The sequence below is a fragment of the Pyrus communis genome, chromosome 5 (genome assembly GCF_963583255.1).
Source record: "Pyrus communis chromosome 5, drPyrComm1.1, whole genome shotgun sequence".
NCBI lineage: Eukaryota > Viridiplantae > Streptophyta > Magnoliopsida > Rosales > Rosaceae > Pyrus > Pyrus communis.
This window is the reverse complement of record NC_084807.1, coordinates 856,186-876,388: the sequence shown is the minus strand read 5'-3', so window position 1 is coordinate 876,388 and position 20,203 is coordinate 856,186. Positions and strand designations below refer to the sequence as shown.

The 20,203-nt window shown below is 38.6% G+C and overlaps 3 protein-coding genes and 1 non-coding gene across 7 annotated transcripts; 2 read left to right on the top strand and 2 right to left on the bottom strand.

Annotated features, from left to right (window-relative positions):
* Positions 1 to 38: 38 nt before the first annotated feature.
* LOC137734107 (protein TAB2 homolog, chloroplastic-like) lies at positions 39 to 2,764 on the bottom strand. Its single transcript, XM_068473391.1, has 5 exons — positions 2,225 to 2,764; positions 1,672 to 1,741; positions 1,295 to 1,466; positions 1,035 to 1,178; positions 39 to 783 (listed from the first exon to the last, which is right to left on the bottom strand). Exons 1-5 carry the CDS (start codon positions 2,722 to 2,724, stop codon positions 524 to 526), a joined length of 1,146 nt encoding a protein of 381 aa, XP_068329492.1. The 5' UTR covers positions 2,725 to 2,764; the 3' UTR covers positions 39 to 523.
* A 742-nt stretch (positions 2,765 to 3,506) lies between these two features.
* LOC137734698 (uncharacterized) lies at positions 3,507 to 9,943 on the top strand. 4 transcript variants are annotated; one of them, XM_068473957.1, is made up of 13 exons: positions 3,507 to 3,663; positions 3,801 to 3,965; positions 4,118 to 4,205; positions 5,479 to 5,606; positions 5,695 to 5,764; positions 5,895 to 5,997; positions 6,796 to 6,913; positions 7,091 to 7,172; positions 7,597 to 7,658; positions 8,371 to 8,443; positions 8,531 to 8,611; positions 9,275 to 9,355; positions 9,546 to 9,943. In XM_068473957.1, the coding sequence occupies exons 2-13, from the start codon at positions 3,907 to 3,909 to the stop codon at positions 9,708 to 9,710; spliced, it is 1,110 nt and encodes a 369-aa protein (XP_068330058.1). In that variant the 5' UTR covers positions 3,507 to 3,663; positions 3,801 to 3,906; the 3' UTR covers positions 9,711 to 9,943. The 4 variants fall into 4 exon arrangements, with proteins under 4 accessions (XP_068330058.1, XP_068330057.1, XP_068330059.1 ...); XM_068473956.1 differs by having other exon boundaries at positions 4,079 to 4,205; XM_068473958.1 differs by lacking the exon at positions 3,507 to 3,663 and having other exon boundaries at positions 3,825 to 3,965; positions 4,079 to 4,205; positions 5,479 to 5,610.
* Positions 9,944 to 10,277: 334 nt separating this feature from the next.
* On the bottom strand, positions 10,278 to 10,394 carry LOC137735781 (U5 spliceosomal RNA). Its single transcript, XR_011068690.1, has one exon. It is a non-coding gene; the product is annotated as a U5 spliceosomal RNA (small nuclear RNA).
* Positions 10,395 to 11,526: 1,132 nt separating this feature from the next.
* Positions 11,527 to 14,923, top strand: LOC137735492 (uncharacterized). Its single transcript, XM_068474924.1, has 10 exons — positions 11,527 to 11,768; positions 11,866 to 11,941; positions 12,053 to 12,150; positions 12,337 to 12,438; positions 12,568 to 12,654; positions 12,830 to 12,946; positions 13,132 to 13,235; positions 13,386 to 13,525; positions 13,619 to 13,755; positions 13,881 to 14,923. The coding sequence occupies exons 1-10, from the start codon at positions 11,571 to 11,573 to the stop codon at positions 14,061 to 14,063; spliced, it is 1,242 nt and encodes a 413-aa protein (XP_068331025.1). The 5' UTR covers positions 11,527 to 11,570; the 3' UTR covers positions 14,064 to 14,923.
* Positions 14,924 to 20,203: the final 5,280 nt, after the last annotated feature.

The following is a 20,203-nucleotide window of genomic DNA, read 5'->3' as shown; positions in this document are numbered from 1 at the left end:
GACTGAAATTTGTTCAGCAATTAGAAAGCATCTGGCACCATCAATTAGTTGTGAAACTGTAAATCCCACGCCTGACGAACTTGGTAAGTTCTGGAAACCTGCAGGGGTGAACTGCGAAATCAAGACTACTTCAAACGAGGTTAGAATAAAGAAGATGAATGAAGGAGGGTTGTGCTTGCTTTTCTGTGGAATATTTCGCATCCTAAAGTTCCTTAGAAGGAGGGGCAATACAAGTTGTAAATGTTAAGTGGATAACTTTGGGTCTGTAATCCTGAACACAGGATCACAGACCCGGTACCATAACTCAAGGACCCCGAACCCTAGTTTTGCATGAGAGACCTTGAACCCTGCTACCAAATTTGCCGGATAGCGAGTTTGATAACAGTACAAATTTTCAACAAGAAACTCCTTTCCGAAGCAGTATTCGCAATCATTTCTCAACTCTGAAGTATGAAGATGAAGTAATGTAACTGAGAAACTAACGTGAGAGTTATTTCTTTCGAAAACCTTTCGACAGATTAAACTATACAGGTGGAGGTGGCAAGTCTAGCAGAAGCCAAAATCCAACACAATCATCACCGTCCAAGTCCCCCTGGATTGCAAGGAAGTGCAAGCCTCCACAATCCTTCTTTGCTGCTTCCCAAGCTTCGGCTTCACTACTTGTTTCAGGAGTTTTATTGTAGGTGGCGTAAATATATCGGCCAGAGATCCCGACAGAAAGAAGCAAGCGAGCCCGTGACAGATCGACTTCAATCGAGCAAACTTCCAACCCATTCATCCAAGCTACACCACCATATAGCAAGATGTTGTAAGGATCCTTGATTGTTAAGAGGAACGACACAAAATAGTACAAGACTCAATAGGAATGAGAGCGGACTTAGGGAAAATGTATCACAAGAAGATATTGTTATCTTGTCGGTCCACTCGCCCAACAGTTCATATTAGCAATCTAATGACATAAAATGCTATCTGCGTATGAATATATGCAAGTAAATATGCACAAGAAGAAGATGACAGTCCGAGAGAATAAACACCTGCTAGTGGTTTTGCACGCGAAGATGCAACAGCCAATCCTGGAATCAACATCTTCTCGTCAATTTCAATCCCCAACAAATCCAAATCTAGACTTGCACCAAACACGAGGTTCGTATCTAAGGATGAGATTTCCTCTTGAACAGCTGAAACAGGAAGTAGAATTAGCAAGGGCACATGAAATGTTATTGGATGAATAAGGCAGGTCAGGGAATGTGACTTGTTATATCTGTCGAAATGTCGCCATTAGCAAGTCCTTTACCTGAAAAGGGCAACTGAACAAAGGCCCATTTCTCGCCAACAAGATTTTCCGGAAGTTCCATTGGGAAAGGGTTATCCAACGCAAGGAGTGGCTTAGATCCTTTCTGGAAACCAGGATGGCGTGTGTATACTGTCTCGTAGCGTTCTTCCAACCACAAAAGCAGCGATAGGCACTGCAAAAAGCAATGTTTTAAGACAATTAGCTGACAGAGAGAAGCATTTGTACCTGAAACTCAAAGAAAAGCGGTGTTTCAAAGTCATGCAACTTCTGCATCTCTGCGGAAATAAGTTACTTGATCAATTGTGGGGTTGAAAAAATGCTTCCTCAATCCGTATATGTTCCGAAAATTAGAGAATTGATAAGAAAAACATGCTTACCCGTTTACTGGGAATCGGCTTTATACCGAGCTCGTTACATGCTTTTGTGATAATTGTCTGCATCTGTGACCTACATAGTCCAAATGAACATATCATAAAGGTGGAACCGTTTCCAAATCCCAAGTGACATGCTTTCTCAAGTATGCACAATCCACAGAAGCACACATTATGCGCAAAATAAACTGCTAACTTCTGCGATTTTAACCGTCTAGTTTACGAACTGTTACAATTCGAGGACAATGACTTTATTTCATCGCTTCTTTCGAAATATTTCACGCACGAGTGACCAATGCGAGAGTAAATTGGAGTTTCACAAGTGTGAAGCACCTCACATGCCCCAAACGTGCTATTTTCGTTAAAAATTTGGCAACATTTATGCCATTGTTAACAACTAGTAAGACATTAGTTGCACCAACCCCATGAGCGCACCTCAGTGGTTGTGATTTACGTAGTTGTTGCTTTGTTTGACATATATAGATGACTAAATCTTCTTCGGTTTACTAGCAGAGATGATATTTAAATGAAGATTAAGAAAATGAACAGTTATGATTACCTGAAGTAGCGGATTTTATCCGGCAAAGGGACGCCTAACTCGTCACTAATGGACACAATAGCATCCTTCAAAGTAATGCTGTTGATAACATTGTTCGGAAAATACTTTGTAAACTGCAGCGACAACGATTCGTCACACACTACCAGCTCCCACACCTTCTTCCCCCTGATATCCAAAATCGGCCTGGAGCAGAAATCCAGCTCCCACTCCGAAATGCTCTCCGGGTCGGTTTCTGGGTCGAGGTAGCTCAGCTCCGCCGTCGGGTCATCGTCCACTTCATCAAAGTCCTCCTCCTCTGCCTCTTGCGTCGTGGAAACAGAGCTTTCCGAAACGGAATTTGGTCGGAAACAGCGGAGTTTTGGCCGGGGTTTTGAGGGAGTGGTGGAGAGAGGAGATGGGATTTTGATGGGTTTTGCGCGGGAGATGAATTTGGAGATGGGTTTTTGAGAGTGAAGGGTGGGAGTTCTGATTCTGGTGGTGTTGAAGCTGAAGCTCGCCATGGAAGTAGCGAGAGTAAGGAACTGAACTGATAGAGTTTGCAGGAAGAAGAAAGACGGTTGTAGCGGTTGTTTCTCCGCCACATATATTTGAAGATGAACGTGGGCCCCCGGGTAGGGAGTTGGGGTGGCCCACAAATTATGGAACGCCAGATAGGAGTATGATTCTTTCTCTTCTAATCTTTTTCTCTTTTCATCCCCTCTTATTTAAACAGTTGCGATTACGTCACGTTTACATCTTGTTTTGAATTTTTTATATAGAAAATAAGACAAAAAAAAAAATAAAAGGATGAGAGGAGGGGATGGTAATATGAGGGGAGATAATCCTACTCCTACTGGATACCCAGATTTGGGGCTTTTGGACACCCAAGTTTTTACTTTTTTTGTTTTTTTTTTTTCCTGTTTTTTTTTTAAAATTTTTGACGGGACTTTACGGACAGAAAAAGATTGTAGTTAGTTTGATAAGGATTGAGTGACATTGATTGTTGGCCCGAACCAAGGAGTTGGTTTTTTTTTTTTTTACTTATCAAACCAAGGAATTGAGTGTTAAAGATCAAAGTTCATAGCGAAAAATATTTGGTTTCTTACATGTAAAATAAATCATTGATTCTTGCAGAAAAATCACATTTTAACTTATATTCATAAACTTTTCTTATATTTTTGCATATTTTAATTTTTTATTGACAACGAACAATTTTTATATGTAAAGAGTCAAACAGTGTTTACGTAAGAGTAAGCTAAATGCTTTTTCATTGGGCCTGGTGTTAAATTGGGCTACTTTTACCATGTCCAAGTCCAATAGATAGCAACCTTTCGTTTTCCAGTGGCTCTGTCTTCTGCCTCCGTCGACCAAGAATTGCCCTATCAAGCTATCAACCTCCCTCCCGAGAGTCCATGGAACCAACACACACAACCAGCGGAGCCTCTGAGATTCTCTGAACAGTGAGTTTAAATTCAGACCCATAAGAAAAAAAACGAAGTTTCCAACTTCTTCTTCTTCGTGTTCATCTGTTACTCCTATTCATTCTGTTTTTCTTCGCACAAAAAACCGTGGCAAATTGTCGTTTAATCTATTTCAGGGGACTTCTTCAACAGCCACCGCATCCACGACCACCACTTTTAACTTCCTCTTCCTGTCAAACCCATCAAGTGCTCGGCAGTAGCACACCTGCCGCTGCCGCCGTCATGGTTTATTCTCTCGCCACCCATCCTCACCACGCCCATTACCCTCCTCCTTGGTTTAGGTTCTCATCTTCTTCTCCCTAATCGCTTTACTTTTTAACTGATTTGCACGTTGCATTGCTGCCCCATGATTTTTATGGTTTTTGCGGAATTGGGTTTTGTTGCAAATTTACAGTATTGCTCCCATGATGGAGTGGACTGACAATCACTATAGGACGCTGGCCAGGCTCATTTCGAAGAATGCGTGGCTCTACACAGAGATGCTTGCTGCTGAGACCATTGTCTACCAGAAGGATAATCTGGTAAACCATATTTATATATACTCTTTCTGCAAGTATTGCAATTTTGTAGCCTCAAATTGGACTTCGTTTTGTGCAACATGAGAAAGATTTGTTGAGTTTCACTTCCAAATCCGAAAACTTTGAAAGACTGCCAACGAAGAATATAATTCGGTGGAAGTTGGTTTTCTCAAGATACCATTAGGGTTCTTTTGAATTGATGTAGGCATCCAATACAAGGGATAGTTTGACAAACATCTTCCATGTGTTTACTTGACATTTCTCTTTAAATAAAGCATTTAGTTGAAGTTGATAACTTTATACCGTGGGGATTTCTGATTATCGGTTTCAATCAGTTAAATATTTTGAATTTCTAATACTATAGTAAAAGGGTGTTCATGGACTTTATAAAAGACAGATGATCTTGCTACTGCGTTTAGAATGCATCAGTACCTCTAATTGAGATGTCTGTGTTCCCAAATCATTTATTGCTTTTTCTCACCATATACTTGTTAAATCTACCACACCGTGAGCTCATAAGAAGTCTTTAACTGAGCCAAGCCTAACTTCATTGAACCCCATTGGACTTCATTTTGAATAAGATTAGAAAGAATTGTTCAGTGTCACATCAGAATCCGAAAGCTTTGAATTAGTCTCAACCAAAAAGTAATTTGGTGGAAATTGTGAAGTTAATATGGTGTACGATGCCATCTCTGAGATTTCACAGGAATCATTGGCTCCATGTCCCCTGCTCATCCCAGCAGACGGTGGCCAATTTCAATTGGTGATGGTTGGTGGTCAATTTCGATTCACAGGCGCTGGCCGTGGTGTTAGACCATCTCGATGGTGGTGACGGGGTTGGTTGCGATTGGAAGGTATGGGAGGAGATGATGGTGATGGTGGTTTCAAGTCGCCAGAGAGAGGGAGACGGAGTCAAGGGATGGTGAATTGGTGATGGCTGTCAAGACACCTAGGAGAAGAGTGAGTTTGAGAATGAATGAGAAAAGATCCAACGGTGGAGGTGTGATTAATCCAATAGTCCAACGGTAGAACAGTTCAGGCCAGAGCCCTGTTTCTTCTGATTTTTGGACCCGCCCCGTCAATTTCTTCACCTTATACCCGCTCCGACCCACGGGTTCAAGGCCAACCCCTAGATTAAAGTTCTTTTATTTTTTATGTTATTTTTATTTTTTTGATAAATTTTGAACTGGTATTCACAGTTTCATTTATTTCTGGATTTTTCTTGTACATTTGATATGTTTGGATTAAGAAAACTGATAGTGGGACTTTTTATCAGGATAGATTCTTGGAATATTCCCCGGAACAACATCCTATTGTTCTTCAAATTGGCGGGAATAATTTGGAAAACCTCGCCAAAGCGACTGAGCTTGCTAACCCTTACAAATATGATGAGATCAATTTTAAGTTGGTACTCTTTATTAAGCTTTTGTCCATTAGAATTTATCTTTCAAGTTCTCCCCAACCCCTAATCTGACCCTCGACCGTTTACCAGTTGTGGATGTCCGAGTCCAAGAGTAGCTGGGCACGGGTGCTTTGGTGCTAGTCTTATGCTTGATCCAAAGGTTTGATACCCTTCTCATTATATTGTTATTTGCAACTTTTCCACACACACACACACACATATGTATATATATAGTTTTTTTTTTCTTTACACTGTTCTCTGATAAAGACATTTGGTCTTTACAAGGAAAGTTTGTTGCTGAGGCTATGTCAGTGATTGCTGCGCACACAGATGCACCTGTTAGCGTGAAATGTCGAATTGGTGTTGATAATCATGATTCATATAACGAGCTCTGTAAGTTTCCTTTTCCTGATTCTTCTGTTTATATAGTTAGCAAACTAGTCAATATCAATATATTAAAAAAGAAAGACATTGGAAAAGCCAGCGAATGATGAACTGAGGACACATAGTTTCTTGCATAATATAAATAGTTATGCTTGAATTTTGCCTTATGTGTTTGGCTATACCTTTCATAGCCCTTGTTTATTGCTTTATGATCATGTCATTATATTTATACCATGAAAACACAATGACATTCAGTGCTACAAAAAGTCAAAATCTGTACATCGTTGGAAGCCTAAATTTTGATCAGTTTGGTGATTTTGCAGATTTTTCTTACCATAAGTTCGAAATGATCTTTGGATTAAAGGAAAAGGAAATTAAAAGAATAGGTTTAGACATGATTTACAGTATGCCAAATAAGAAAAAAGAGGACATAATTTATATTACGAAGTTTCATCCGTCTGATGGAAGAATATTAAATATAAATTTAGCAGTGAAATGTTGTAACGATATAGAAGCAATGGGGTCAATGCAAGAGCGTTCTAAATTCACCTACAACAGCATCTGGAAAAAATGCGGCTCTTTGAAAGTTAACAGGAACCACCTTTTGTTTGTTGTGTACACTCTTTCCACATTTATGTTTTATATGCTTGTTGAGTGATAAACAGAGAGCATTATTGATTTGTCTAATGCTTATACCTGAGTTTATCTAATTCCACATCGTTGTGTATCTGAATATGTAGCTATGCTTATTTTAGTTTCTTGAGTTGCATCCTCACTTAATTGTGTCACCACCTGTCTCTTTTTCAGGTGATTTTATTTACAAGGTTTCTTCTCAATCACCAACTAGGCATTTCATAATACATTCACGGAAGGCACTACTCAATGGAATTAGCCCAGCTGAAAATCGAAGTATTCCGCCTCTTAAGTATGTATATGCTATTTCATGTTTTATGAACTTATATTTTCTTAGTCACGTTACTGATATGCTTATCTCATAACTGCTATTAAAAAAATGCTTGGATTATATGTGTAAACATTTGTATATCACCTTCACTAGTAGCATACTGCTTCTTATAATTGTTCATATATTACTTTATTGCAGATATGAGTACTTTTATGGCCTCTTGCGTGACTTTCCAGACTTGAGATTTACAATAAATGGGGGCATAAACACCGTTGAGGAGGTGAACCTATGAACAATTGTATTGTCTTCAGAGGATATCATGTTTCCAGCTACTTTTTTGTTCAACTCTCATTATTTTCTATAAAATTTTGCATCGTCAATTGGGACGTTAGTTGTAACTTGGGTATTGTGTCCCTGCTGTCATTTCCTTACTGTTGAGAAGATTGTATTTTTTGAAACTTTCTTCATTGTAATTAGTCAATACAGCATATTTGCAAAATTTAACTGTTATTTTCTTGATGTTCCAACTTTATGCATGCATATGAAATTATGAATTGGAATTCCTGGTTTCTAACATGATTTGGGAATACATGGTGATAGTGATACAACAAAGCTGTCGACATTTTTTTGCTGCCTCTTAGTTGATGCAGAAACTCTATGTGTAACAACCTTTATCTCATGTCGTTTTCCCCCACTAATTATAGGTCAATGCAGCAAGAAGGGCAGGAGCTCATGGTGTAATGGTTGGACGTGCTGCATTTAATAAGTATGTAATATCATAATTTGGATTTTCTTTTTCCTTATGGTAAATTGCTGCAAGAACTTACAAATTTGGTATACGTAGTTCAGGTCTCTTATCAGTCTATTTTATGACCCTTATCCTCTCTGATGATTATACTGTATATACTTTTGTTTCATTTTTGTGTCTGAGTGCACATGTAATTCTAGCCCTTAGAGTGAAACTAGAATTCTTTCAGTAGAGTTTTTGTTTCCTATCAAAGGACCAAATCAAATTCTTGCGTGAAAACAAGGGCTTAAGTAGAAGATGCAAGATTTGAAAGAATGAAATTAGGGTAGCTGACTATGAAAACTCTTATGTTGATCTTTTCTGGTCTACGAGTCTTGTCCAAGAAAGGGAAGCATTTTCCCTCCACTATATTATTTAGCCCATAACATATCACATCATATGCAAGTCTGTCCTCTACCCTTGAACCAAATGTGTGTCTTGCATGTGCCAAGTAAGAAATTTACTGGTAAGTGAAAGATCGAGACTTGAATGAAGACTAACTACTTGCTTTAATGATTCCACCATATTAAAATATCCCCAACATTTTGGGTTAAGATTTGTGTTAACTTTAGGTTAGGTTTTTATTTTATTTAATTTAGAATTCTGATTTAAAATTCAGATATTCCTCTCTACTGCAATGTTAATATGTGACTCCAAAGTTGACTGACAACCATTGTACATTTTTCAATAGACCATGGCATACTTTGGGACATGTTGATACTGTAGTTTATGGAGCACCAAGCAGTGGTGTAACACGGCGTCAGGTCTGCAAACTTGGCTGTAAATAGGTGTATCTACTCAGTTTCCATTGAACTGTTACAGCTTATAACTATCTTTTCCACCACCTTTAGATACTGGAGAAGTTTCAAGTGTATGGAGATACTGCTGTGGGAAAATATGGACGCAAACCAACTGTGCGAGATGTAGCAAGGGTTAGTGCTACCATCATCCTCATAATTTTGTGTTCCTATCTGGAAAGTTTTACACATACCCTTGTACAAGTCATACTAGAACAAATAAAATATGCCGCCAACCTCTTCTTGCACACACGAAAATGTCAAACTGACAATATTATATTATTATTTTCCATATTTTCCCGATTCCAAGATGATTTTCTTTTAAAAAAAAATTGGGAAGCTTTCAACTGATTGTCTTTTGATGTCAATGTAGCATTCGGTTTCATGGGTCCCTTCAGTTTTGTCACGTCATATTACTTTACCAAAACAGCAATATATATTATGTAATTTGACATGCGTTGCTTATCTGGCTCAATCTGCCTTGTTGAATTCTAGTTGTTACCTTATGGGTGGGTCTTACTCTGGGCTATCATTTCTTTTAGGTCGAATACACTGGGACATCATTTTGGATTTGTTTAACAATGCAAAGGAATTATTGAGAAAATAAACCTATATACTTTTGCAGTATCATCAATATGTGATTACCGTATTATCCTGGTGTCTCTATTCTTCCCTCTTTCACTGCTTTTTGTTGTTGAGTGGGTTACACTATCTTAAGCTAGTCTCTCGTTGAGAGAAGTTTTCTCCGACCATAATAATTTGGTGCAATTGCATAACCCTCTTTTTGTTCTGCTGCAGCCTTTGATTGGTCTTTTCCATTCAGAACCTGGGAATAGTCAATGGAAACGCAAGGCTGATGCTGCTTTCCTGCATTGCACGGTAGTATTATTGCTCCTGCTGCTGCTGTTATTGTCCTTGTATACTTCTTAAGTTTCACTTTTAGGACTTGAAAGTTACAATCAATCCCCAATATTCATTCATTATTTTCCGATGGTTTATTACTCTGATCCAGGGAATTATGTTATTTCTGAGTTGCTTAAGTTTCTGATATGGCTCTTGAACCTTGCAGACCATGAAAGAGTTTTTTGATGAAACGCTTGTAGCGATTCCTGACTATGTTCTGGATAAACCTATTGGGGAGCCACCATCAGGCAGTGAAGATCCTTTTGCGAACATACACAGTTTGCTGCCTCCGGCATATGAATCAAGGGAACTAGAACTACAATATGCTTAGCGGTCTCCATTCTAACTATATACATTTGGCGGCAAAACCCGTTGTCAAATTTTTGGAATGTAACATGATTGATCCCAGGACCCATTTAACATGCATCATACATGTCAGTGCATAGATAGTCAAAAACGTATGTCTTGTAGAGCAGTCGCCTTTGGATGATGACTAGCAATTTGTGTTTTGATTACTACATATTTTGCTTGTATACGAAGAACCTCGCTCTTAAACTCGAGCAATTTGTTCGCTGATTTGATAGGAAAATTCAGTAACTTTCAGACGTCGATTTGTTACTTGTGTTTGGTGATTGATGAAATGCACTTTTTGTGTCTCGTTACTATGTGGAACAGGCGATCGACTCTTGTCGATTAAATACCGGGAGATATATTAATTAACTACAAATTTTTGGAATTTAATCCGTCAGAACGGCTTCTAAATTGGAAATAAACAGATGAAGAACTTGAGTTTTAAGAAAAGTTATAACTTGGAACAAATAGTTTACAGTTTTTTCCATGTCACATACATGAATAGCGTTGCAGCAAGTCTGATAAATTATGAACTGGAATTGTAAGGGGCACCCACAGAGGTGCACCCCTCCAAAAATAAGCGTATGCCACTTAAAGCGACGAGCACACGGTATTCTTTAGTAAAAGGCGAAAGAATAGTTCGCTTTGTGCTCAATGCATAGCTCCGTAACTTTAAGTTGAACAGGAATGCCCCTTTTTATAGTCCCGACTGTAGCTCGTTCTTGCTGGTCTCGTCGATGTGGGAAGCGCCTACTGCTTTTGACCCACAAGAGCTACAGCTAGCGTTTCAGGACCTAACCAGGCTCCCATATGGTATAGGATTTGCCATTCCTTGCATCTACACTGCAAAATATGCTCTCCATTTGTCCCTTTCACTTTGAGAAACTAATTGAAGCTCCGGAATTGCGAAGGACTAGTAGCTTTGTTGGCTAAGAGTTTCTACTAAGGACAAGGATTGTTTGCCCTCCCACTTCCGATGCTCTCCCGTGCCCTCCTGTTTGTGTGGTCACGGTTAAGTCACGTCAACATTTTATATTACTATTTATTTTTGTTTTATTATCTCTATAAAAAAACAACATAAAATGTTGACGTAACTTAACCGTGACCATACAAAACAGGAGAGCATGGGAGGACATTGGAAGTGGGAGGGCAGACAATCCTTGTCCTTCTACTAATGCACCGCAAGTCTCGAATTCAATTTCCTCTCTCCAATATTGATTGGTAAAATAAAATAATATAAAAAGTGAAGCTACGCGATTAAACCTTCAAGTTCCAAGCCAAGTTTTATAAAGAACCAGGTGCTGCAAACTCCCATTTTCTCTACTTCTTTCTTAGGTTGGAGATAATTATGTGAATACAAGTAGCAGTGGATTTGAAAAAATATCATCGAGATAGTTAAATTAGAAACAATATCAAGGTTGGACTAATCACTTGTGATTGTCCGTTTTTATAATATCTCAACAATCATTATCATCATCTTTCTTATATACAAAACTCGAGGTATATAGTGTATACAATAACATAATTAAAACACGACTAATGTTGTTCAAGAAATATTATATCGCTAATTGTATTATTAATTCTTACATCGTTTTACGTATTAATCAACTGACGCGAAACATAAATAAATAAACTCGAACACGACCCGTTACTACCTGCCACCCTTTACCATGTTTATGGACTGATTCAGGCTCTCGACCCAATTATGGGCTTGGTCCAACTTGGGCCTAAAGCCCATATCAAGTCCAATATCAGTTAACCACAAAGCTGAGGTTTTAGCCACACTTCCTCTGCTTCATCTTCTTCATCTCGCGCCATAGCAAAAACCCAGCACAGCACAATGATGACAGCCTCATCAATGTCGCTAATTCAGCGCGTCTGCGCAGTTCCTCTCGCACGCGCTGCCCGCACTCGCGCCATGGCAGCGGCAAGCATGAACCTGTCCACCACCACCACCGCCCCCAAAAGCACCGACCCCCAAGTCCTCCTCGGCTTGTCGGAACCGGAGCTCCAACAGCTAGCAATCGACTTCAGTCAGGTAAACAAGCACAAAATGCTCTCAATTTTTTTTGCACAGAAATGAAAGTTACTGAATTTATTTACTTAAATTTCCGTTTCCGAAAATGTATTTACAGCAAGGCTACAGAGGGAAGCAGCTCCATCATCTTATTTACAAAAGAAAGATTAAAGATATTCAGGATTTCAATCAGGGTAAATTTTTCTTTCCATCTCTCTCTAGAAAAAGATTGGTTTTTTTTTTTTTTCTGGGTTTTTTGTGTTTTGGGGGGCAATGCTAAATTATTGTGGGGCTTTGTGTTGCAGTGCCTCTGGCATTCAGAAATGAGCTTGAGGAAGCTGGATGGAAAGTTGGTAGGTCACCCATTTACCAGAGCGTCACTGCTGCTGATGGCACCGTCAAGGTAATGTCTTGGAAGATGGTTACTGCCACTGGATAATTTTGTGGGATATCCTTGTTATAACTCAATGTGAAGTTGAATGGTTTACATGGATCATGATTGTTTGTAAAATGGGGCTTTTTGATTGCCAGTAAGTAATTTTTGGATTAGCGTATTAGCGGTTAAAAGTTGTGCCATTGATTCTTGCAGTTATTGATAAAGTTGGAGGATAACAGATTGATTGAAACTGTTGGCATACCAGTTAAAGATGAGAAAGGTGTGATGCGCCTTACAGCGTGTGTCTCATCACAGGTGATTTTCTGAGATGAGATTCAGCCATTGAAATAAAATTTCCCTGCAGTTATGTTTCAGCGTTGGTTTTGTGCATGGTTCACCACAATGCAGTTCGTATGGTATTTCTTATGATTTTGCGTGAGACAGGTGGGATGCCCTCTTCGTTGCTCTTTTTGTGCCACGGGAAAAGGAGGATTTTCAAGAAACCTCAAGAGGCATGAAATTGTTGAGCAGGTATTAACTGTCTTTTCCATGCTCTTATCTTCCAGGGCTCTTTGCATGCTCACTTGTTTATCTAATTTGTGCACAGGCATGATTGAAAGTTTCATGTAAGGTTTACAATTGTTGTATGCTAATACATAAGCAAACTCAATATTTATTGTGATTCTGGATACCATCATATTTCCAGGTTTTGGCTATAGAGGAAATCTTCAGCCATAGGGTGACTAATGTGGTGTTCATGGGAATGGGTGAACCGATGATGAACCTGAAGGCGGTACTTGAAGCGCATCAGTGTCTAAACAAGGTGCCTTTGCAACTATATCTTGTGCTTTTTAATAGCTGCTTTGGTTCCATGTTTAATATATAGAATCAAGAACTTTGACTTTGTGACCTGAAACCTACTAGTATTAAAGCGGAATGCTATTTTATAAAATTGTTGACATTATGATATGAGTGAAACTTATTTATGTTGGACTTTATTTCCTACAGGATATTCAAATTGGGCAAAGAATGATCACAATTTCTACCGTTGGGGTTCCAAATACAATTAAAAGGCTAGCATCTCACAAACTTCAGTCGACATTGGCTGTCAGGTATATTATTTTTAAATGGGAATGAGTTATTTGTATTTACTGGAGCATTTTGTTGAACTGCTTGTTCAGAAAAAGAACAAAAAAAAAGAAAAAAGGAAGCGTTCTGAAGTTAAATCCTTGCTAAGTGTTTCTCATATTGTTGTGTATCAGCCTGCATGCTCCTAACCAGAAGCTGAGGGAAACAATTGTGCCTAGTGCAAAGGCATACCCTCTGAGTGCACTGATGAGGGATTGCAGGGACTATTTCACTGAAACCGGTAGACGGGTTTCCTTTGAGTATGCACTCTTAGGTACTGAAATAAGATTTAGAAAAATTATGTTCGTCTCTTTTGATCCCTGTATGCTTACTTTAACAACCTGACAATGATTTTTGTTTTGAGCAGCTGGAGTTAATGATGCGGTAGACCATGCAGTAGAACTTGCAGAGCTACTCCATGAGTGGGGACGAGGTTCTCATGTGAACTTGATACCATTTAATCCAATAGAAGGCTCTGAGTATAAACGTCCATCCAAGAAAGCGGTATGTAACTTTGTTTTCAAGCATAAACACCTCTATACTTGATCCAATTCTCGCTTTTTTTGTTAGTTTAATTCTTGTTTTATTCACCTGATTTGTTGTGGTTTCTGAAAAATTTCATTTGGCAGGTACAAGCATTTGCGGCTGCTCTGGAGAACAATAAAGTAACCGTCAGCACACGTCAAACAAGGGGCTTGGATGCAGATGCAGCTTGTGGTCAGCTAAGAAACAAGTTCCAGAAGAGTCCATTGCCCGTTGACTCTGACAACTTACAAACTGAAGAAGATGTTCCAGTTGCAGTTGCATGTTGACGTCATTGTCAACCGTTTGCTCCTCTGCGCAGTGGGCTGTACGTCACACATTTGCGTGTCCTTGTCCCTTCATCTGTAAGAAACTTGTTAAAAGTGTTGTTCAAAGTTGGAGGTGGTCTGCATCATCTACTTTTACTAGTGGTGGAGCGATATTTTCAATATATGAAGCGTGTGGTGCAGAAATCAACTTCCACCTGTACAGATGCGGAGGGCTGGGGAGATATATTCCGCGTTGCTGATATCGCAGTGATGTTGGTTATCTACAGCTCGCGAAGGCACAAGATTATAGCACTTTCTCCTCATGGATTTACTAAAAGACGGAAAAAGGGTCATTTTGCAATTGAAGACAGTTAGGCTTAGCTTCTCTGTATAACTATGCATGACAGTATATAGTCGTCGATTTGTACCTTCTCTGAATATGCAAAAAAACACTTGAGATTTAATGACTTGTTTTGTTTTGAGTTTTGAGGGTTGCAGTCACAATGTGATAACAGTCAGAATTGCAGTGGGCACAAAAATGTCCAATGTTCAAAGAGACGGGTCACTGGCCCACTCCTAATCACATTGATATTGTCTCAACTTAATCACCTATTGTTAGGTGGTGAATTTCATCACAAAATGTTTCGGTGTTATTAGGAGTGGAACAATACACTAATGTATTATATTCTATTTTCTCAATTCCCCGACGCGGGACCTATATTCAACAAAAACTTGGTTTCTTCTGGAAATGCCTACAATACTTTGCCAGTAGGTCGCAGCGGGCGTTCTCTGTCTCCACCTCTTGAGACTTCAGGCTCATCCACAAGATCCAGCTTTGAAAGCGAGAGTAAGTTCTTGTTTTGGTCTCTGTAATGGAACTGATGATATATTGAGATGTCTTAGCGTCCATATCCTGGGTTCCAATTATTTGGTAATGTCACAGATGTTTTCATTGATTTGGATCCGACAACGCCTGTCCAACTCCAAAAAGAGTGTCAACAAGTGAGTTAATTTTATAGATAAAACTTGAAAAACTAACGTAACAAAAATAAAAAGCGAACAGAGGAGCCATGAAAATTAACATATACCACTAGTAAATCATGGATACGATTTTTTAGAACTGCATATGGTTTAAGCTCTTCAGAACTATCACCAGATTCTGCTTCATCTTGGTCATTAGACGTCTCCGAACTTTGCATCGTTTTTTCAATCTTCAACGTAATTCAAAATCTGAAGCAGTTATAGATTAAGAAATGCTTGTTCGTATCATGTATAAAACAAACCAATCTTGGACCCCTTTTGTAAATGAAGAAGAAAGATCTAGCATAACTTATGACAACACAGTGGGAATAAATGAGTTTCCATATCTTTTATAGTTTCATTCCTTATAATTATGTTTATATTAATTACGGAATATTGATAGAAATTAACTATTACACGCATTTTTTATGAAGAGATTCAATATAAAAAAAAAACATATATGTATATATGTGAATGAAATGTGACATAATTAGAATTAATATTGTCACATCCCCGGCCGGTGGGGACCACTTCCCGGGCCCTCTCCACCACCGTAGCACGATATTGTCCGCTTTGGGCCCCAACCACGCCCTCACGGTTTTGTTTCTGGGAACTCATACGAAAACTTCCCAGTGGGTCACCCATCCTGGGAATGCTCTCGCGCGCTACTCGCTTAACTTCGGAGTTTCCATGAAACCCGAAGCCAGTGAGCTCCCAAAAGGCCTTGTGCTAGGTAGGGATGGGAATATGCATATAAGGATCACTCCCCTGGGTGATGTGGGATGTCACAATCCACCCCCCTTAGGGGACCGACGTCCTCGTCGGCACACATATGACCAGGGTTAGGCTCTGATACCAATTGTCACATCCCGGCCCGGGCAGATCACTTCCCGGGCCCGCTCCACCACCGTAGCACGATATTATCCGCTTTGGGCTTACCATTCCCTCACGGTTTTGTTTTTGGGAACTCACGAGCAACTTCCCAGTGGGTCACCCATCATGGGATTGCTCTAGCCCCCTTCTCGATTAACTTCGGAGTTCCTACGGAACCCGAAGTCAGTGAGCTCCCAAAAGGCCTCGTGCTAGGTAGGAATAGGAATATGCATATAAGGATCACTCCCCTGGGTGATGTGGGATGTCACAAATATACTATACATAAATATAATATATACTTTTGTAGAAAACACCCCAAAAAACAGAAAACAAGAAAAGAACGAAGTCAAATAAAGTAACGTAAGAAAGGGGCGATCTTGTAGTTCTTGATCTATGAAGATACGTTGTTAGGTGCTCCATTTTGTTTTTCTATGTAGGCCAAACCTAAACATGTGCTCGAAAGATAGTTGTGCCCATCCTGATAAGGGATATATGGTTTCTTGAGAAGAGATAAGCCGTGGTGGTCCCTAAAAAAACCTCAAAGGAAAAAAGATAAAAGAAAAAAAAATTAGAACAGGGAGCGAACGGTATGATGATACCATTCCCCATCTAAGAGAGTTGGGGCTGTACTATACCAATCGTCTCTTAGAGCAATTTCATCCCTAAAGACTTTGCACTAGCACCCAACTCATTTATCCACTCAAGTGAACATTAATAGACTTCAGTGTACAGTAATAGGTCAAAGCATCTCCACCCCTAAAACCAAATAGCCTAGTCAATTTTATTAAAATATTAATAATTATTATTATAAAATAATAATTTAATTTTTAACAAATGCATCTCAGCTCCCTCCCCTGTCTCTGCCTCAGAAGCTCCCCCACCGCTCCCCTCCAATGTGCAGAAGAAAGAAACCCATTAACAAGATGAAGGGATATAGGAAGAACACAGTGGAAGGGATCTATTTCTCCCTCTCCTTCTCTCTCTCTGAACCTCAGCCTCGAGGAGGGCGTCGAAGGCCCCCAAACCCCCATCCCCGCCGCCCTTTGCTCCGCCTGCAAATTGGCCTTCTTCAACCTCAGCCTAGAGGAGCTCTGCACCAAGATCTCTCTGCGATGCATTGATCGTGCGGGAGGTTGATGGCCCGGTTGAAGTCAGATAGCCTGGCATGTGGGTCTGTCGATTTTAGGCCGGTCTCTTGCCTGGCTTGGGTTGGGTGCCAGTCAAAATGCTAGGCTATAGTGGATAGCCTTGGTGCCGGACTGGTTTTTTGGCTGGGTGCTGGCCTATGAGTTCCTCGGTGGAACTGCTCTTAAGACAGGAGAGTCTTTTTTGTTTTGTTAATTACATAAATATATTTTTCAGTATTGGTGGAGGACTGAGGAGAGAGTCTTTCCTTGTCATAACACCAAATTGTCGTCTTCATATTCTACAAAATGTATTTTTAGTGCAAAATATCTTATAATTCACGTTTAAACACTCTGAACAACAATGATATAAAACCTAAATCTAAATAAATTTTGATCTAAACAAATGGATCAAAATACTTGTACGTTAGACTCACATCAAACCATGGTTCCATGGTGATGACGCCCGCCTACGCCCAGTTGGTGGCTGGGCAGAAGTTGGGCATGCTCTAAAATCACCCCTTGCATACTCCTCAGTCCTCCACCAATACACGAATTGGAATGTCTCATGGACACTTTTATTTTGAATTTTCGTATTGGAAAGTTAACGCTGAAAACCAGGGGTACATTGAAGTACATTCAATCATGGAAATCGAGTCTCTTCGAAAATTAAATAGCGTTCAAGAAAATTTTGTTGCCTTTTTAGTTTTTCATCAACTTAGGCTCTATCAATTTGAGACTCTTCAAAGTGAGCTTATCAAAAAGCTTTTTTTTAACTAATCAATTTTGAATCGGACATCACAATTTTTGACCATGGCGTTTTGATTCGTTTCAAGAGCCACGTTCTGAAACTGAAATTTTATTTTGAGCCAAAGAAATGTAAGGTTTGAAGTTTGAACCATCTTCACCACTAACCTTTAGTTTTTTTAGGAGGGGTGATGAAGTTCTCGTTTTCTTCATCCAAATCTATACATTTTGTTAGAGGGTACGACTTCGCCACAAAGAATACAGATTCGACTAAAGAAAGATGCCAAGAAAGGGAGGCAATGTTTCGATAACAGTAAATCTATGGCTTTTGAATTCATAAGAAAAAGAGTAACTAAAAAATTAAAAGTAACTATGTTCTGAACTTTTGATAAGAACAAATATATGCGTTATGATTTCTTAAGAACAAAGAGTACTTAAAATCTAAGAAAATATGTTTTGATATGACCGAATCTGTGCTTTTTGAGTTTATAAGGAAAAAGAATTATAAAAAAAAAAAATTGAGGCCATAATTGTTTCGTTAAGACCAAATATTTGAATTTTGAGTTTATAAGAAAAAGGAGTATAAAAAATTAAAAATCAAGGCCGTTATTTTTTGGTAAGGACGAATATTTATGGTTTGAGCTCACAAGGTAAAAGAGCAATGAAAACATTAAAACATGAGGCCAATATGTTTCAAAACGATGAAATGTGTGAATTTTGAGTTCATAAGTAAATAAGAGTAATTGAACCAAACTTATGCATTTTATGTTCGTAATAACTGAAAATTAAAACTTAAAACCATTATATTTTGATAGGACCAAATCTGTGCATTTTGAGTTCTAAAAAAAAAGGACTAATTAAAAAATTAAATTAGAGGCCATTATAAATTTTGTTCGCTATTTACACCCATACTTTTTTCTTTTTTTTTTTCCCCGTGGAGATCTGAGAAGGCATCCAGGTTTTTTTAAAACTGGCCATATTCACTATTTTAAAAATGAATGCGTTGTCATATTCATGTAGATTAATTACCATATTAATAATTATCAACGAAACTTTTGTAGTTGATATATGCGTATGTAATTTCATGTAGCATTTCACGTGAAACCGGATAAAGTTTTGTCTGTTGTTTCACGTGATATCGGTAAAAACTTTGTCTGTTATTTCATGTAAAACTTCTGTAACTGATATATGCATGTGTAACTTTCACATGAAGTTTTAGTAACTCATATATGAATGTGTAATCCTATGTCATTTCACGTGAAACTTTTGTAACTGATATATATGCATGTATAATTTCCTCTGTCATTTCACGTGAAACCGATGAAAACTTTGTCTGTCATTTCATGTGAAACTTCTGTAACTGATATATGCATGTGTAATTTTCACGTGAAGCTTTAGTAACTGATATATGCATGAGCAAATTCCTCTATCATTTCATGTGAAACCAATGAACACTGTCTGTCATTTCACGTTAAACTTTTGTAACTGATATATGCATGATAGGAGCATATTCATGCGACTTAAATGGCTTGTTCTCGTGCATTTACGTTATGTTTCTTTAGTTATTTTAGTACTTTAAGCTATTTTCGTGTGTTTGTAGGCCAAAAGGGCTAAAGGAGCAAAAAGATGCATTTTGGAGACGTTTGGAGCACTTTTGGGCTAAGGATGGATAGCTTATGCTTGGAGCCAAAGTGTTGGACGAAATTAAAAACCTAATTGAAGACCAAAGTGTTGGAACCTTGTTCCTTTTAGTTTTAGGATATTTAAACCTTTCTTATATCCTTAGTCGTGCATAACATTCCAACATTCCACTCCTTCATTCACCACTTATCTTATCATCACCACATATCATATATTTATTACTTATCATATCATTCATTCATCTACATATCAATAACCACTTATCTTATCACTCAACATATCATACACTTATCACTTATCACTTCCATTCACTTATCACTTATCACTTCCATTCACTTATCACTCACCACATATCATTCATTTATCACTTAACATATCATTCATTTATCACTTAACATATCATACACTTATCATAATCATTCACTTATCACTTATCATAATCATTCACTTATTCTTTCATCATTCAACCACCAATTCAACACATGCATTTCAAACCTTTCAACACCCTTTAATCATCTCCCTTTAAGTTATGATTTTATTTCCTAACCCTACATGCATTATTTATTAGCATCTTCACATGCATTCACACACACTTCACACAAACAAACAACTCAAAACCGTGAGCTCCCATTCCCTTATGCCATTTTCAGATTTCCACCCACTAACCTAGTTATCAACACATGCATTCCCTTCACATTCACCCACATGCACTCCCACTCTTTAATCATATGCACTCCCATCATAATTCCACCACCA

Coding starts and splice junctions, on each gene's coding strand:
- LOC137734107 (XM_068473391.1), bottom strand. CDS start 2,724: ATGGCGAGCTTCAGCTTCAACACCACCAGAATCAGAACTCCCACCCTT. Junction 1,742..2,224: donor GATAAAATCCGCTACTTCAG/GTAATCATAACT, acceptor TGGACTATGTAG/GTCACAGATGCAGACAATTA. Junction 1,179..1,294: donor TGTTCAGTTGCCCTTTTCAG/GTAAAGGACTTG, acceptor TTCCTGTTTCAG/CTGTTCAAGAGGAAATCTCA.
- LOC137734698 (XM_068473956.1), top strand. CDS start 3,907: ATGGTTTATTCTCTCGCCACCCATCCTCACCACGCCCATTACCCTCCT. Junction 4,206..5,478: donor TCTACCAGAAGGATAATCTG/GTAAACCATATT, acceptor ACTTTTTATCAG/GATAGATTCTTGGAATATTC. Junction 7,173..7,596: donor GCATAAACACCGTTGAGGAG/GTGAACCTATGA, acceptor CACTAATTATAG/GTCAATGCAGCAAGAAGGGC.
- LOC137735492 (XM_068474924.1), top strand. CDS start 11,571: ATGATGACAGCCTCATCAATGTCGCTAATTCAGCGCGTCTGCGCAGTT. Junction 13,236..13,385: donor CAGTCGACATTGGCTGTCAG/GTATATTATTTT, acceptor GTTGTGTATCAG/CCTGCATGCTCCTAACCAGA. Junction 13,526..13,618: donor CTTTGAGTATGCACTCTTAG/GTACTGAAATAA, acceptor TGTTTTGAGCAG/CTGGAGTTAATGATGCGGTA.